The sequence below is a fragment of the Schistocerca cancellata genome, chromosome 2, assembly GCF_023864275.1.
Source record: "Schistocerca cancellata isolate TAMUIC-IGC-003103 chromosome 2, iqSchCanc2.1, whole genome shotgun sequence".
NCBI lineage: Eukaryota > Metazoa > Arthropoda > Insecta > Orthoptera > Acrididae > Schistocerca > Schistocerca cancellata.
Window position 1 is genome coordinate 8,864,583 of NC_064627.1, and position 19,869 is coordinate 8,884,451.

The window sequence follows — 19,869 nt, forward strand, 5'->3', positions numbered from 1 at the left end:
AAATAATGATTAGTGTCATCAAAGAATCCCCTGAATACACGTGTATCCCTCACAGCCTTCCTGAATTCCTGATCTGTTATTATATAGTCAATGACAGATCTGGTTCCCCTGCCTTCCCAGGTATACCGGTGAATGTTCTTATGTTTAAAAAAGGAGTTTGTGATTACTAAGCCCATACTGGCACAGAAATCAAAGAGTTGTTTCCCATTCCTGTTGGCCTCCATATCCTCTCCAAATTTACCCATAACCTTTTCATACCCTTCTGTTCGATTTCCAATCCTGGCATTAAAATCACCCATGAGCAGAACACTGTTCTTGTCCTTTACTCTAACAACTACATCACTGAGTGCCTCATAAAAACTATCCATCTTATCTTGATCTGTCCCTTCACAATGCGAATATACTGACACAATCCTAATTTTCTTGCTAGACACTGTCAAATCTATCCACATCAGTCGTTTGTTTACATACCTTATTGCACCTACACTGGGTTCCATTTCTTTCCTGATGTAAAGCCCTACATCCCATTGTGCTATTCCTGCTTTGACTCCTGACAGGTAGACCTTGTATTCTCCCACTTCCTCTTCTTTCTCACCCCTTACCCGAATGTCACTAACAGGTAAAACATCCAGCCCCATCTTACTTGCAGCCTCTGCCAGCTCTACCTTTTTCCCAGAGTAGCCCCCATTGATATTAATAGCTCCCCATCTCATTACCATTTGTTTGCCAAGTCGTATCTTAGGAGTCCCTGGTTTGTCAGGTAGAGGTGGAACTCCGTCACCTCCAACGGTCCGAGGCATTTTGCTCTGATTGTTGCCAGCATCATATTTAAAGTACCAGGGAAGCAGGTTGCTAGCCTTGCTTGCCCCGAGTCCCATTGAGTTTTACCCCTAACGGTTGAGGGACTAACCGGTTGATTTGGTAGTCTTTGCCGTATGAGCACAAAGGTGAACACGACTCAGAATATGTCCGAGATGCCCAGCCTTATTCCAAAGTAGCTGGTACCCCGACTGTCGGGACCACTTACTTGGCCACTCATTCGTTGCCCATGGTTCATGAACTAGGACATAACTACAGGAACCCACACCATGAACCACGTAGATGTAGATGTAGAAGATGTAGAAGAATAATTTGACGTTCCGTTGCTGACACACGGTATGCTCTCTGGCTTATTGGTTGATGGTCTCTAGTGCTAATCCAGTGATTCACCATCGATTTGTCTAATTTGCTCTTCACATATGGATTGAAGCATTCAGAGAACTCATGAAGAATGGCAAGTAGCTTCTTCTGTTGTTCCTTAGTGAGATCAGGTGATAGTTGAGCTACAAGATCTTGTGTCATAGTGGTAGCTCTAATTTTGCCCAGAGACTCGGCGTGGGAGGTTTCTATGATGCTCAGCTGTTCTTCAATTAACAGCTCAGCATTTGCTATGCACATGCATCTTAGAAGGATCTGCGGTTCTCAGCGACAGTTAAGTATCCACAATTCACCAAATCCGTTCTTAAATGAGGCAACAGAGGCTGGGGTGACCAAGCTATTCTTCAGTGGTACGCTTCTGTTAAATTCCACCCATGGGATGATGCATGGTATGACACATGACAATTACCTTTCTAGTGCTGACTGCAGGAATGATCAGTTCATCCAGCACACATAGTCTCCACACATTTGGATGCGCATCTTCCTGTCCACAGTATCTCATCTCATCTAGCATAATCTTTGAGTGACCACAATCTATAATTGCCTTAGAAGCTTACGAAAAGTCCCATCCAAGAATGACGTCATGAATACACTCTTGTAAGATGATGAATTCTAAGGGCTGTGTATGGCCACTTATGAATGGTACATCTTCCTGTAGGTTTTACATATTTCCCATTAGCCACCTTCAGCAGAGATGTTTTCTTGTCGACGAATACGGTTTTCTGCAACTGGCGATGGTACATCTCCGAAATGACTGAATATGATGATCCAGAGTCCACAAGAGCTTTGGCTGGTCGGCCATTGATGAGGATATCAACGTAGTTTCCTATCATTTTTGTAGTGATCGACAATGGAGGATTTTTCTCTTCAGCGGCCTCACCTCCAAGGAAGATCGCACCCTTTAGTTTTTGAGGTTGCGGCAACTAGGTGATCAGCTGGAGCTTCTAAAGGGCGATGGAGACCTTGATCAGCATGTTGGGAAGCGTCCTCTCCAGCGGCTAGCTTGCAGTGATGGTGACCTACGTCGTCCTGCACCCACATCTTCTTGTTCATCTTTGTTGTCCTGGAGGTGGCATCAGCCAAGATTGGTCTGCTGTCTTCTGGCATGTGTGTCATCAAATATGCACCATCTTTCTCGACAATAGCGAACTACATGTACCGGTCATCCACAGTGGAAACATACTGGTTGGTTATCCTGGGTCCTCCAGACGTCAGCTTTCCTTGGTGCACAAACAGGTTCTTCATGCGGCATTGTAGGAACGTAACTGCACCTGGGTCTCGATTTTTTCATTATTTTAAAGGGAAATGAAGGACGAGAGATTGGGTTCAATGTCTGTTCCACTTCCTCCTTTATGACCTCTTGAAGCGTCTTGGTTTTTTGCTTGCCATGCAACCCAAGCCTGAAGGCTGAAGACTACACTACACAAACACACAAGATATTTTAAATTAAACTACAAAAAGATACAGAAAAATCTAAATTTGTAACTTGATTCTACATAGAAGCTCATAATAAAATTAAGAAACTAACAACTGAGTTCACAAAAGACACAGTTACAACAATTAGCCTATTCAAATAAGGACACATCTGTTTGTCAATGATTCAAAATAGGAATTGAGACAAATTTATTTCTAGTTATATTACTGCCTCAGAGTGAGACCGTCAGTGCAGTCAATGCACAACAAAATTGTCAGACCCTAAAAAATTTCAAAAGGCTACATTCAAAACAAAAGGAGGGGAATGCTGATGTGAGGAGAATGCTTGTTGCACAAAATTCTTATCCTCACACAGCATTGGCCACCAGGGAGCTCTTCGACTTATTTGATTTAAATTTTTTTACCCCCCCTGCCCCTCCACCCCTATTCCACTGACTTGGCGCCTTCAGATTATCATCTTTTCACCTCCCTGAAGGCACACATGTGAACAATGAGAAGGTGCAGAAAGAGGCTCTGAACTAGGGGAAGGATGTTGTGGGAGAGTTCTTCAAGTAGGGCATAAAGAAAATAGTAACATGACTCACCACATGTCCTGAACAGGTTGGCATTGGTGTAAAAAAATAGTCAACCAGTGCATCAACAGTAGCCTGTAATTTTTTTAAATTCACTTTTTCTACAAGAAATTTAAAAATCTAGTACACTTACTATCTGAACATGCCTCATATATATTAAAAGCAACCAAAAGCATGGAATATAGTCTTAATGTAACCACTGTTACTGTAGTGTACTGCATGAAGAAAGACAAAGAGATGGTTTTTATATTACATATATTCTTTGGACCTCACTGCTTAAAAGTTTTCACATGTGGTGATCCACAACTGTTTATTGAATTATTTAAAACAACTCCAGTTGCCATTCAGACTTTGTAGTTGTACTTGTACTATTATCTTTTGAATGTTGTTTCTCTTTAGCGTAATTTCTCAGAACCACCTGAAAATGGCTTAATACAAAAGGACAAAACTGGTAGTGCACTCAATAACACATTCAAAGCAGCTGGAGCAGATTTTAATTTATTTAATAAAAGAACAAGCTAGAATAAACATGCCTGTTAGTTTCCATGATCTTTATTATGAAGAGGATACATTGCTATTGCTACCCACCATATAGTGGTGATGTTGAGTCATAGGTAGGCACAATAAAAAGACTACTAAACAAGTGAGTTTTCGGCCAAAAGGCCTACTTCTGAAGTAGATAACACACACACACACACACACACACACACACTGTCTCTGGCTGTTGAGGCCTGACTGTGAGTGACTGAGCAACTTGATGGCCAGAGGCAGTACTATTAATCTTCCTCATAATATTTTATCTTTGTTGCAAACAATGATTGTGATCAGGATTATCAGTAAATTTAGTACAAAGTAGCAGGAAGAGTTCACTGTGTTACTCCATCATAGACTGAACATGAAGTTGACTTTTATTAAAGCTATAGAGTTCTTTTCTTTTTAAGTAATATCTACACTATGTGAAAGTTCAGAACTGATCCTGCATAATTGTACACTGCATTAAAATATGGCTTCATGCTCAGAAAATTGCCAAGGAGGTATAGGTATCAGTATAGGTAAACTCAAAAAGGAATAAGAACATTGAAAACATGTAATAGTTCAAATAGCACAGACTTCAACTAACCACATCAGTCATACATAATGTCTGTCATGTATTATTGCTACTCAAAATGGTGATTGGTAGGAAATATAAAAAATGAATTATTTAATGACTTAATTACATTCCTATTAAATGACACTTTGTCTCTAATTACTTGTATGCCAAATGCAACCATTGATTTAATTTAGAATTTGATATTGTTGATAGTTCAGCAATGTTTTGTACTCATTCAGTATTTCTGCATGCATGCATATTATGAATATGTTCAAACCTTTATTGATTATTTCCTTTCATTTTCTCTGATTTCCATTCTTGGTGACACTTTTGAAGACGAAATATATTTGATAAAGAAGAATATGACAGGATTTCGACTAAAAATAAATCAGTTCCTTGCTATGCTCATGAAGAGAGCCCTGTACACAAAAAGGACATGGATTTTACTTCTTATAATGACAATAATACCTGTGTTCTTTTACATAATTGTCATTATTATTGTGCGTATAATGGGACAAATGGATGACCTGCCACCTCTTGAACTCAGCTTACAGGTAAATATACAAATGACCACTGTGATTTTTTTGTTGCTGTTAAATTGACTATGTTGCATAAACATACCTAAGATTAATAAAATGAAATTGATTTTTCTGTGGGAAAAATCTGTGATAATACAATTCAGAAATCTCTCAAAATATGTGTAAATATATAAGAAGCATTATACTTCACTATTGGAACTGTAAGTTTCTTCTTCACAGCGAGAAGAATGTTTAGAATTTGGAGGAGGAAGCAGGTGGCAGAGGAGAAGTTTGGGGGGGGGGGGGGGGGGGATTTTCCAGATTACTCATCACACTCACAAGTCAGTCAAGAACAACACACTAGTTCAGTGATTCCTCAGAAATTTTCTGATGTCTTTTTCCTTATCCTCACTTTTTATCCTCCAGCCTCAAGACTAGGGTACATACAGACAGTGTTTTCCATTTGGGAGCCCTCAGGAAGAAATAGAAAATAGTAATGCAAGGAACATATCTTGTGCCAAACAATACATTAAAAATATATTTTTTGATGTAGAAGTAGGTAGCAACTTCATCTAATTTCATGATTTGTGTTTAAAGTTATCAAAGGAAGTAAAACTAATACATTTAGTGAAATTCAATGAAATGGCCAGTACCTGTAGACAGTAAGTTTGAGGGGTAGGAGTAATTATATATTACTAAAGTATTAGATTATCCTACGATAAGTGTACCCCAGAATATGAGAATTTACTTTCACATGACATAAGTTACCAGTCATTCTAAATGTCACATAATGTTCTAATTATGATTCATCTGGAAGTTGATGCCCTTCTGGACCTGATGATAAACTCTCACTCTAGATCTCTTTCTGATTTTACACTCCACAGTCACCTTATTTCTTTTTATCTAGGACAGTGAGCATTGTAGGAACATGTTAGTACATAAATTCGTATTCTTGTGCCCAGTTGCATGAAAGATGTCTGTAAGAAATCCTGCCAAGTGAGAGCCTCGTGCTGTGATCTGCTTCCTACTCACAGAAGGAGTAACACCTACCAAAATATTTTTGTGAACCAAAACGGTTTATGGCAAATGTGTTATGAACAGAATGAATGTGTTCAAGTAGTGTAGGAAATTCAGTAGAAGCAGAGCAAATGTTCATTACAAACAGAGGCGTGGAAGACCTTCCATTTTGACTGATGAGTTGGTGCAAAAAATCAAGGAAACTGCTTCTAAAGACCTACTACTTACAGTGGATCAAATTTCTGTGAAGTTTCCACAACTCTCCAGAACTCTCTTATACTATAGGCTCACAGAAATGCTGGGATACTGGAAGTTGTGTGCAAGATGGGTCCCAAAACAGCTGGCAGAGCAGCACAAGAAAAACTGGGTCAGTAGCACCTGTGAGCAACTCGAATTGGGAGGTGAGGATTTTCTGAGCTCTGTTATTACTGGAAATGAATTGTGGGTGGATCATTACACACCTGAGACAAAAAGACAGACATCACAGTGGTGTCACACTAATTCCCTATTTGCCAAAAAATTAAAAACAACAATATGGGACAAGAAATTTGTGGCCTAAGTGTTTTGAGTCTAAAGAGACATCACTTTGGTCAAATTTCTGCAACAGAGTCAGACCATCAATGCACAATAAAATTATCAGACCCTAAAAAATTTCAAAAGGTGCATTCAAAACAAAAGGAGGGGAATGCTGATGTGAGGAGAGTGTTGCGCAAAATACCTGTCCTCACACAGCATTGGCCACCAGGGAGCTCTTGGACTTATTTGATTTGAGTGTTTTTACCCCCACCTCCCCCACATTCCATTGACTTGGCACCTTCAGATTATCATCTTTTCACCTTCCTGAATGCACACATGTGAACAATGAGGGGGTGCAGAAAGAGGCTCTGAACTGGGGAAAGGAAGTAGTGGGAGAGTTCTTCAAGGAGGGCATAAAGAAGATAGTGACATGGTTCATCACATGTCCTGAGCAGGATGATGTTTGTGTAGAAAAATAGTCAATAGTCAACCAGTGTATCAACAGTATCTTATAACTTTTTAAATTCACTTTTTCTAAAAAAAAACTAAAAACTGAACATGCCTCATATATTAAAAGCCACCAAGAGAATGGAATATAGTGTTCGATGTAGCTATTGTTACTGTAGTGTACTGCATGAAGAAAGACAGAGAGATGGTTTTTATATATTGCATACATTCTTTTGGATCTCACTGCTAAAAAGAAGACTTATTAGTTTCCCCGTATGGTGATCCACAACTGTTTATTGAATTAATGAAAACAACTCCAGTTGCTGTTGAGACCTTTATCTTGTACTTTTATCATTTAAATGTTGTTTCTGTTTAGTGTAATTTCTCAGAACCATCTAAAAATGGCTTAATACAAAAGGACAAAACTGGTAGTGCACTCAATAACACATTCAAAGCAGCTGCAGCAGATTTTAATTTATTTAATAAAAGAACAAGCTGGAATAAACATGTCTATCAGTTTATCTTTATTATGAAAATGATGCAGTGCTACGCACCATATAGTGGAGATGTTGAGTCATAGATAGGCATAACAAAAAGACTGCTAAACAAGTGAGTTTTCGGCCAAAAGGCCTAGTTCTGAAGTAGATATCAGTCACACACACACAAAACCACTCTCTCTGGCTGTTCAGGCCTGACTGTGAGCAACTTGGTGGCCAGAGCCAGTGGACATGAGTGTGTGAGCTGTGCATAACCTAACTTAACGAGCACCTTCCATAATCCACAATTCGCATCACGAGTAAAACAAATTGTAAAAAAAAAGGCTCACTTAACGAGCGATGTTTTGCATAATGAGTGACAAAGATTTAGTGCGACATTGTCAGCCATTTGTGCACAGCAGAGGAAACATTAAACAATATGAACATGTTTCATTGCTGTAAGCGGCATATGAACAATGTCTTTAGTATGTACTGCAGTCTGGGTTTAGTGCTCTTTCTGCCACCATCTTAGTGCACATCTTTCTAAACTTGTGTTCATACATTGTTTTCTTATGTGCAAATTTTAATAACCTTCATAGAAATGTCCCCAAAGAAGCCAAAAGGTTGCTTCTGATATGGCTAAATGAAAAGCAGTTCCAAGGTGATACTATTAAATAGAACATCATTTGTGAGAAAACGAGAATCATTTTTGCTGACATTGTTAAGAAGATGGCAAGATTGTCAGTGGTCGAAGATGTGTGTAAGGAAAGCTGTGGGTGGTTTGAGAAGTTTAAGAGAAGAACTGTCAGGCACAGTGAAGCAGCCAGCTGTGATACAAAGCAAGAAGAGAACTTCATAAACAACTTCAAAATGCTCATAGATTCTGAGGGTTATCTGCCTTGACAGGTTTTTAATTGTGACAAGATGAGTCTATTCTGGATAAAGATGATGAAGCATATATTTATAACAGCAGATGAAAATGCGTCACCCGATCACAAGCCAATGAAAGACCGTCTCACACTATTATTCTGTGCCAATGCAAGCAGTGATTTGGAAATTAAATCTCTGCTTGTTTACCATTCAGAAACTCCATGTGCCTTCAAGAAGTGTAAAGTCCAGAAGAGCAGGTTAAATGTGATGTGGATGCCCAACAACAAAGTTTGGATGACGCATGATCTTTGTTTGTGATTGGATCAATGAAGTGTTTGACCTTTCAGTGAAAAAATATTTGCTTGAGAAGAATGTGCCACTCCATTTCTTGCATGTTATGGACAACTCTCCTGCCCATTCTTCAGGCCTACAAGACCACCTCTGTGAAGAATTTCAATTCATCAATACCCAGTTTCTGTTTCCCAACACACTCAGTTACTCCAGCCTATGGACCAGCAGATTATCCTAACTTTAAGAAGCTCTACACTAAATGGCATGAGTAAGGTAAAACTTTTAGTATTTTTTCTGGATGGAATGCATCATCATATTTTACATTAATTTATACGTGATAAATTGTTTTGCTTAACAAGTGTTTTGCACTATGAGTAAGATTCTGAGACAAATTACACTTGCTATGCAAGATTCCACTGTGTGTGTGTGTGTGTGTGTGTGTGGTTTGTCTACTTGTGAAGGAGGCCTTTTGCCCAAATGCTCATATTTTTAACAGTCTTTTTGTTGTGACTGTCTGCAACTCAGTATCTCTGCTATATGGCGAGTAGCAACCTGTTCTTTTCATATATTGTTATTATTCCATCCTGGGTTTTCCATTGTTTGATTTTCCAGGATCTTTCTCATTTTGATCAAATATTTTGGCCAAAATATTATTTTCAGAACTCTACAGTGCCAAGAACAGAGGTGTATATCTATACAAAAATATCTATCAGTACTCCTCAAAAGTATGTGTTGAGCTATCTCCCATTTTCGCATCTTTCCAAATTACCATGTGTCTAAGAATGAAACAGAGTAACTTTGATATATTCACATTCAACAAGTTCCAAAAATGGTATTCAGATTATTAGTAATTATTGTCATCACATGATAGTAGTGGCACAGGTGTTAACAATGATTTCTGTTATAGTTGTGCTACTGAAAGAGTGTCTGTGACAGCCAGTGACTATGTTACCAGTGCTACTACATGGTATAGTTGTTCCTTGTTACATCTTGTCGGTTGTCCAACTATGTATATAATACCCGAAAATTGCAGAGCTGTTGCAATGTTGTGCTACTGAAGTGTGAAGAAACCTCAATGGGTCAGATCATTCTCTCTTTGTAATTAAAAGGGCATGGTGAAAGTAATGGCTCCAAAACTTTTATTCTGTTCTCAATATTGGTTATGTCACACATATTACTCTCTCAATTTTGCTGCTTCACTGGCAAGTTGCAGCCCGCTGCCACTACAGGGCTCCAAATTGTGGTGTGTAACATGGCTGTGTGTAATGAACCGAAGTCAGTGCGTGAGAAACACTTTGCTGTAATCAAGTTTCTAACCACAGAAAACATGCCTCCAGTTGAAATCCATAGAAGAATGAAAGCTGTGAATGGTGACGATTGTATCGACATCAGTGATGCTCGACATTGTGTTGTTCGTGCTCGCGTCAGTGCGTTGGTCACCAGTTAATTCTGGTTTTGTTGTGCAGTCAACATCAGCTATACTGAACCACTCACTCTTGTCACTGAGCTCAATGTCCACTTGTAAAGACAGCATCAAATGTTAACATTTAATTGGTGCCACAATTTAGTTTTGCATACTTTAATATATAAGAACATTGTCACTAATCTATAAAAAAAAATGTATGCAGAGTAACACTCATTGATCGAGTTAGAACCAAGTTATTTTGCACTAGAAGTGCCTGAACTATTACACTTAGTGGCAGTCAACTGTCTACTGATTCATATTGCAGATGACGAGTCATCCACTAGTCCAGTTATAATTGTAGCAGTGGCTGTGTAGGTACCAGAAATGGGATGTAACAATATAATGCTGTGCATTTTCATGTTTTCACGGCACGATGACTACCCCCATTAAATTTCGGGTGTGCAGCCACATAACTGCAGCTTCTTCTTGTAATAGTTGGCTGAATGTTATACAGCCAAAATATTAGAAGAAGAAGAAGAAGAAGAAGAAGAAGCTTTATTTATGCAATTATGTGTTTAATGGAGCAATTTTTTGACATTTTGAACATGAAGATGATGGGTTCCTTAACAACATTGTGATAGGTGATGAAAGCTGGATTAAGCATTTTGGAAACAAGAGAGCATGAATGGAGTTCTGCCACAAAGAATCACCAACACCAAAAAAGTTCAAGACTGTTATAACCTTTAATGTACTAATAAACTGCGTGGATACACAAACGTAGAAACAATAGTGGGTTTCATGCTACCAACTCCGTAGCTGTCACTCAACTCCCGTGCCGTGACATGCGGCCGGCGCCGTTCATAGCCAGGTGGCGCTCCCGCGCTCAGCCGAGCTGCGGAGCGCCTCTATCGCCATGTTTGCGTACTGACGTAGCGGCACTTTTAAATCTCGTGGCACTGTCACAACACTTTTCCCCCCTTGAAAAAAAAAAGACACTCACTTCCTTGGAGACACGGACAGTGCGGAGACATCCATGGCCTCTTGGGAGACCCCGAGAAGATCCCGCGGAGAAACACGAGAATATGGTCGAAAATGTCCAGGACGGAAGCCTGTGCGTGGAACGCGCCTCCTGGACGAGATGATGGGTGAAAACTCCGGAGCAGCATCCATAGGTGTCGTGGACCTGGGGGTGTGCTCCAGCGAGATGGGTCCCGGAGAAGGCGGCGTCGCGACTGGGACCGGTTCCGGCGTACTCGGAAGCGGCAGCGACGGCAGCTGCAGCGACACGCACGGGAGACCGGCAGCAGCGACAGGACTGGCTTCTCGGGCTGGTGGAGGCGGAAGAAGGGGCGGTGGCACCGGCGTGGCCACCACTCGTGGGCGCATCTGGTCGTAATGACGAACAACCGTGCCGTCGTCCGTACGTATTTCACAAAGCCGGCGGCCGCGAAGAGCCTTGACCACCCCAGGAATCCATTTAGGGCGAGATCCATACCCTCGTGCCCACACGTCGGCGCCTACCGAGTATTTTCCCGCACTAGGGGACACAGGACTAGGCCTGACAGGGTGAAGCAGGTGCAGTAGAGTGCGCGGTTGGCGGCCATGCAAGAGTTAGGCGGGGCTGCGATCACCCAGAGGCGTGAAGCGATAAGAACTCAGAAATTGCAACAGAGCGTCATCGGTAGAAAAATCAGTAAGGAATTTTTTCATCTGGCTTTTGAAAGTGCGGACAAGGCGCTCGACCTCCCCATTCGATTGGGGATGGAAAGGCGGTGCTGTAACATGATGAATCCCTTGTCCAGTACAAAAATCACGGAAGGCCTGCGAAGAGAACTGAGGGCCGTTGTCCGTGACGATCGTGGAGGGAAGACCTTCTAGCGCAAAAATTTTGGACAAAGCCAGCGTCTTCGCCGCAGTGGTGGGCGACGGACATCGAACCACAAATGGAAACTTCGAGAAGGCGTCAATCAACAAGAGCCAATAAGCGCCGAGGAAGGGGCCGGCAAAGTCAGCGTGCACCCGTTCCCATGGCTGCGCCGGATCAGGCCACGGAGAGGGCATTGCACGGGGTGCAGCCAGTTGTTGAGCACACTGACCACACGCAGCGACCATATGGGAGATGTCCGAATCGATACCGGGCCAATAAACATGCCGGCGGGCCAGGGACTTAGTCCGAGAGATCCCCCAATGGCCTTCATGCAACAGTTTGAGAACATCTTTGCGAAGAGAAGCTGGCACCACGACCCGTGGAGATGCGCCATCCGTGGCCAAAAGAACAACACCCTCACGAACAGACAGACGAAGGCGCAAGGCATGGTAGTTGTGAAGGGGATCCGATGCCCGGCCCTTGGTCCTGTCCGGCCAACCCTGTTGAACAAAACCGATCACCCGACGCAGGACCGGGTCCCGCGCAGTAGCCGACGCGACCTGCGAACCTGTAAGCGGAAAACCCTCAACCGCACGACGTTCTTCCTCATCAATGTGGAAACAGAGCAGCTCATCTCGATCGAAAACCGGGTTGGGGCCCATCGGCAAACGCGACAACGCGTCAGCATTGGCGTGCTGGGCCGTGGGGCGATAGTGAATCTCATAGTGAAAACGAGACAAGTATAAGGCCCAGCGTTGCAGGCGGTGAGCCGCCTTATCCGGAAGCGACGCCGAAGGGCTCAACAGAGAGACCAGCGGCTTGTGGTCGGTGATGAGGTGAAACTTAGAACCATACAAAAAAACGCTGAACTTTTTTAACGCATAAATGATAGCGAGCGCCTCCTTTTCGATTTGAGAGTAACGTCGTTGGGCATCGTTGAGGGTCTTTGAAGCATAGGCGATGGGTCGTTCCGACCCATCCTCATACTGATGGGCGAGAACAGCCCCTAGGACATACTGTGACGCGTCAGTCGCCAGAACCAAGTGCTGACCCGGACGGAAGGTGGCAAGACAAGGCGCCGACTGCAAATGAGCCTTCAGGCGAACAAAAGCTTGCTCACACTCGTCGGACCAACAGAAAGGAACGTTTTTGCGTAACAGCTGATGCAGAGGATGAGCCACCGCCGCCGCGGATGGAATGAATTTGTGATAATAAGCAATCTTGCCTAGAAACGCCTGAAGTTCTTTGACCGTAGACGGCCGGGGGAGAGCGGTGATGGCCGCAACATGCTGACGTAGAGGACGTATACCTTCACGGGACAGGTGGAAACCAAGATACACAATGGAGGGTTGGAAGAACTGTGACTTGTCCAGATTGCACTTCAACCCAGCCGAATGCAGAACCCGAAATAATGAACGCAAATTGCGAAGGTGCTCCTCAGTGGAGGCCCCCGTGACAACAATGTCATCCAGGTAGTTGATGCAGCCAGGAACGGAAGCCGTGAGCTGTTCCAAAAACCGCTGAAAAATGGCCGGCGCGCTAGCGACACCAAATGGTAACCGCTGGTACTGATACAACCCACAAGGAGTGTTGATGACGAGAAATTCCTTGGAAGACGCATCCAACGGCAACTGATGGTACGCCTCCGATAAGTCAAGTTTGGAAAAGAACTGGCCCCCAGCGAGCTTGGTAAATAACTCCTCAGGACGGGGAAGAGGATAAGTGTCAATGAGGCTCTGAGCGTTGACAGTGGCTATAAAATCGCCACACAATCGCAGACTCCCGTTGGGTTTAGAAACCACCACGATGGGCGATGCCCATTCGCTGGAGGTAACAGGAAGGAGAATCCCTGAAGCTGTTAACCTGTCTATCTCAGCCTTGACAGGTGCACGCAGCACCATCAGAATAGGGCGTGCCCGGAAAAACTTAGGGCGAGCTGTAGGTTTAAGAGTAATGTGGGCTTCAAAATCCTTGGCACGACCCAGACCAGCAGAGAACACGGACGAGAATTCAGAACACAATCCATCCAGCTGTTGATACGGAATATCCTCAGATATGAGGTGCACATCATCATCAATGGAGAACCCAAACAACTGGAAAGCATCATAACCGAACAGATTTTCAGTGCCCACATGATCCACCACATAAAACGTGAGCGGCCGAACAACAGACTTGTAAGCAGTGGAAGCATCAAACTGGCCAATGATAGGAATTTTCTGTTTATTATAAGTTCTCAGATTTCGCGTAACTGGAGACAAGGGAGGGGAGCCCAACTCCAAATACGTGCGAGAATTAATGAGAGTTACTGCAGAGCCAGTGTCCACTTGCATGCGAATGTCTTTATCCAGAACACGAACAGTAACAAACAACTTATTTGTTTGAGAAAGCACACAGTTAACATCCATGTCCGATGCCTCGTCATCGGCGACAGGAACGTGAGGGGACTGACACACAGAAGCAATGTGGCCTTTTTTCCTACATGAATTACACGTGGCCCAACGTTTTGGGCACGCGGCCCTGTCATGCTGTACGAAACAACGTGGACAAGAAGGAAGGGCGGAACGAACCTGTTTCTGTGGTTGCTGTTTTCGCTGCGAGCGTTGTGGCCCAACGCGACGTTGTTTACGCGAGTGAACCGCCGCCACATCATCGTCTTCCTGGGAAACAGGCAAATTGTCCGTGTCGAAAGTTGACTGTACAGCGCCCACATCACACCACGCGTCTATTTGCGCGCCAGCAGCGTGAGACACTTCAAAGCATTGGGCGATGCTTAGAACTTCCGACAACGATGGGTTTGGCAGTTGTAGGGCACGTTGCCAAACTTCTTTATCAGGAGCAAGCCGTAGAATAGCATCCCTAACCATTGAATCAGCATAAGACTCATGATGAGTGTCCGTGACAAACTGACATTTCCTACTCAGACCGTGTAGTTCCGCCGCCCAAGCCCGGTAAGATTGATGGGGCTGTTTACGACACCGGTAGAACGCCACGCGGGCGGCAACGACGTGGGTGTTTTTTCGGTAATAGTTAGACAATAAGTCACACATTTCTTGGAAGGACAGAGAGGCAGGTTCCCGCAGAGGGGCTAACTGAGATAGCAGCTGATAGATCCGTGGGGAAATCCAAGATAGAAATAACGACTTACACATCGGGGCGTCGACAACGCCGAAAGCCAAGAAGTGTTGCCGCAAACGCTTCTCATAATCCTCCCAGTCCTCAGCGGCCTCGTCTTAAGGAGGGAACGGAGGCGGAGAAGAGGACGACAGACGATGAGTAAGCAACGTCGACAACGCCTGAATAGCAGCCGTCAGCTGTGTTTGTTGTTCAATGAGCGCTTGCATAAGCTGTTCCATGTCTGCCCAGACACGAACGCGCAATATCCCAACGCTGGAAAAAAAATATCCGACCTCGTCGCCAAAAAGTGTTATAACCTTTAATGTACTAATAAACTGCGTGGATACACAAACGTAGAAACAATAGTGGGTTTCATGCTACCAACTCCGTAGCTGTCACTCAACTCCCGTGCCGTGACATGCGGCCGGCGCCGTTCATAGCCAGGTGGCGCTCCCGCGCTCAGCCGAGCTGCGGAGCGCCTCTATCGCCATGTTTGCGTACTGACGTAGCGGCACTTTTAAATCTCGTGGCACTGTCACAACAAAGACCATGCCATAAGCAGACAAAGTCACACTATCAGTGTTCTGGAATTTTCAAGGCGTGGTGCGTTTCTAATTCATGCCTAAAGGTGCCACCATAAACTCTGAAACATGTAGCGAGAGCCTTAGAAAACTGAAAGCATGTATTCGAAGTGTTCATCCACACACAGAGCACCCTCTCATTCGGCATGATAATGCCAGACCACAAATGAGTGCTGTGAAACCTGCAACAGCCTAATGCCTCGGGTTCACTGTCATTGATCATCTTCCGTACATTCCCGACTTGGTCCCATCTGATTGTCATCTTTTTCCATAGTACAAGATGGCATTTGACGTTTTCACTTTGACAGTGATGAAGTGGTGCAAACACAGGTAAAGATTTGCCTCTGTCAACAGATTCAAACAGTCTACATTGACAGTATCAGCAAACTGGTCTTTCCTCATGAGAAATGTGTTCCTCACCGTAGCGAGTATGTTGAGAAATAAATATGTTGATGTGAAGAATAAAGATGTAGAATGTTAGTAAAGTTTTTTTTATTTAAAAAGCTTTACGAATTTTCACATAAAAAATTTGGATGCTTACTTTTCAACATGCCGTAATAAAAAGAAAAGGTTTGAAAATATATGTCAAGATAAAGTAAATATTACCAAGTTTCACTATCTCATAACATATTTTAATGCATATATGCATATCTTACCTGTATCTCACGGAAGACGGTAGACACCACAGTCTTCAAAGAGACTATTGCCATCATTCACATCTCTTATGTGTCTTCATTGACACTGCTGCTGCTGCTGTTGCGATCCCTTACTCTTATTATAAACTCCTCCACTCTTTGTTCCAGTGCTTCTCAGTGACATTCCTCTTCCAAGATGTGCCACATATGGGTGCCAGTAATGTTCCGTTTAGTAGGAGTAATAGTGCCCACTTTTATTTCTCTCTGCAAAATAAAATTTCACCTGAGCCCACACGAATTCTATTGCATTGATATGACAATGATATGGTGAAAAGCACAATACTCTGTGACCACTTTCTTCCACAGTTTTGTCAATGTCATAAATGATATTATGGAATTTATGCTCTTTCATTATTTCGAGCAGTTCTCCGTTTTTTTACTTCCATATCAAATGACTCTATGCTGTTCACCTCTAGCCAGTCTATAGTGTTACTTTTCCTGCAGCTGCATCTTGGGGCTTTGTTTAATCAGATGGAATGATACAAAACATTATTGAATATTATAGAGGAGCTATTTTCTATATTTCGTAGCAAAGAGTGTATGAACAACTCTTTAAATTTTGTTGCCATCATTTCCTTCTGGTATTCCCCAAATTTGTAGGGTGCAAGAAAATGACAAAACATTTGGAACAAACCCACCAATCATTGCAGCACATAAAAGAATGTGGTAACTACCTTCGGCAACTGGAGCTTCTATTGCTCATCGTGCAGTGTTATCAGTCCACACAGTCAGTCTCCAATTACCGGCATTAACCCATGTTTCATCCAACCAAATGATTTTTGCATGTAAATATTTCCCTTAAAAATGATGCCTCCAGGCAGCAATATCCTACTGTTCAAGCAGAACTCCAGGTAATATTTTCCATTGAAACCCTAACTCCTTTAGCACACCTGAAGCAGCTTTTTCTGGATGCAATATTCTTTTCACTTGTAACAGTCACGTGTGTTGTTGTCTTCAGTCTGAAGACTGGTGTAATGCAGTTCTCTACACTACTCTATCCTGTGCGAGCCTCGCCTGTTCATTTCCGAGTAACTACTGCAACCCACATCCTGCTTACAGCTTGTGTCTGTTGGTCTCCCTCTACAATTCTTGCCCCCACACTTCCCTCCAGTGCTAAATTGACAGTTACTCAATTTCTCAGAATGTTTCCTGTCAACTGATCTCTTCTTTTAGTCATTATGCAACTGATATCTTTTGTATCCAATTCTTTTCAGTACCTTCTCATTAATCATGTGATAGACCTATACATTTTGATATACATATTTGGCATTCTTCTGTAGCGCCACATTTCAAGAACTTTTATTCTCTTCCATAGGAGGCTACACTCCAAACTAATGCCCTCAAAAAAGACTTTGTATCAAATTTATTTGAAAGTCTAAGACTTCCTACCAAATTTATTTAAAAATCTTATTCCCTCAGCACTGCCTGATTTTATTCTACTACATTCAACTACCAGTTTTTTGCTTTTGTTCCGCCTGTAGTACAGCTATCTGTATCATTAAGAGACACAAGCCAACCGACCCTGGTTCTGTATTCGCCCAATATCGTCCTCTTGTTAATTATCAAGTTCCAGCAGCATGTAGTCTGGTTTTTCCTTTACTCAAAAGGGCAGCAGTGGGTTCCTGTAGGCCTCCAGCACACTTGTCCATCACTATTTTTTTCACAGGGGTTGCTTCAATTTTCAGGTTTCAACAGTGAAACAGTTTGTTCTATGACTTTTGACAGTGGTATAAGGAGCCAGCCATTATTCCTTTCTTCCTCAAAATAGCATATTGTGCAATATACGAGTTCACAAGATGGGCTTTTTAAGGTTGTGACCCTGACTACTTTCCTGGGGTTTAAGAATGAGGTTATATTACATAAATTTGAAGTTAAAAGAATGCCACTTTTCACCACACTGTTAACATAAAGTGAATAAGTAGCTCACAATTTGTGACAAACGATTAGCACGGAATAAACTCTTTGGAGCCACTGAGAGCCACCATGTGTGACCTTTAGTTTTAGGGGAGGCAATACAGTGCCATTACCATGCCAACCTTTATGAATTTCAGAGCACGGATTGGCGCTGTGTGTAGTCTCCACACAGTGTGCTCAACGTGTGTGAAGCGTCAGGGACATTCTTCCAGTGGCCTGATTATAGTACAATTTACTCTTGTTCCTCCCACAGAAACATAGTATTGTGCTGTGTTTTGAATTAGTTCTTATCAATATGCTGCAATAAATATTTTTGAGTTATATAAATAGTTGGTATTCTTCACTAACATACAAATGACAAATGGTTTATTAAATAAGGTCTGCCAAAAAGGGAGCAAGGTTGTTCACATTTGAAATAGTTATTTTTCAGGTGTTTCAGTACATGACTGTTTTTCAAACTTGGACTGTCTCTTTATACCCTGTGACAGGTTTGATCAAAATTGATCAATTCAGTGGCAGTGGATGAGCAGTTTAATATAGATCCAGACACGCAGTCTGTAAAATGCAGTATTCCAAGTCTGACTCAAGCAAAATAAGTATAAGGATCGAAATGTCGAAATTGCTGAAAATAATCAGTGGTTATTATCTTAAAAGTAAGATTTTTTTGAGAGCATGCATGTTTTCATTTTTTCTTCTGCTGTTCAGCCCAGACCATTTTTACAAGTAGTTTTTCCAGGTGGTTGATTATGATGTACTGTGTCAATAGTAATGTGAGCAGTTTCATAAACACGCACTGCAATGTGTAGAAATTCAATTGAAACAAATAGTAATTCAATATACATACAATTATACTAGTGTCAATGGGGCACTGCTACATATTTATCTGTATTTGCTACTAAAAGTAATTATAAATCCTGTCTGACCTCAAGATGTCATTTTCTTTATGAAAATCTGATTTCCAGTGGCAGGGAGTTGCTGACAACAACCTGGGATTTCAAGAAGAAAACTTGTTACTCATCCGAAAGAAATGCTGAGGGCAATCAATTCCTGGTGTTATATTTTTGATTGTCAATACTCGCTCTCATTGTCGTGGGTGAACACAAGAGTTATTTGCATTAGTTCAAGTGGGACATATTTAACTATCTACCTCACAGTCCTGGTTTGATTCCAATTGATCCACATTTGTTCATGAACATGAAGCAGTATCTTGAGTTCTTTGAAGCTGGCCAGACAACTGGCAGACAAATGTTTGAATGCAACAGTTGTATGCTACTGTTAATATTGGCAAACCAGAAACCTGAGACACATCTTTAGCATTCCTTGGAATCATGCTCACATCATATCCAGTATCCATGAGGGCTAGAACCCTGAAGTCGTGTCAGTGTCAAAAAGCCTAGATGAAACACTCACTGTCAAAACAGTAGCATTTGTGGAGCAACGTAGGCACTCTGCAGCTTTTACACGGCCCGCGCACCTGTATGTGCCTATTGGTGGCATTTGGAAAATTGCAGGGCTTTGTACACCATATGCTGCTTCAGCCAAAATGTCTGTGGTACCAATACCATTTACTTCGGCAAGGAGAATGTTGACTCTCCTTTCCTACTATCTTCCTGCTGCTATTATTCAACCTAACATTGAGTGTAGCCAATGCATTGAAACTACTGTGCAGAGTTGCACCTGCCGTGCTCACGCTAGCTCGCAGAATGTACGTGTCCAGGCTACTCTCACCGGGAATGCGTGATGCAGGGCCACCTTCATGAGCTTGTGTAAAGCAGCACAGGAATTAGTATTACTAGCAGTAGCAGTTGTTAAGTCGTCCCTTTTCTTTGCTGAATTATCAACTGAAAGTTCATGGAAAGTGGATA

General features: G+C 42.4%; 1 protein-coding gene across 1 annotated transcript in view; it reads left to right on the forward strand.

Moving 5' to 3' along the window:
- The window catches only part of LOC126161297 (phospholipid-transporting ATPase ABCA3), a 787,342-nt gene that overhangs the window by 437,192 nt on the left and 330,281 nt on the right, over positions 1 to 19,869 (forward strand). Inside the window, exon 17 of the mRNA XM_049917041.1 lies at positions 4,630 to 4,847. Within this exon, the coding sequence (XP_049772998.1) occupies positions 4,630 to 4,847 (218 nt within the window). The remainder of the gene's footprint in view (positions 1 to 4,629; positions 4,848 to 19,869) is intronic.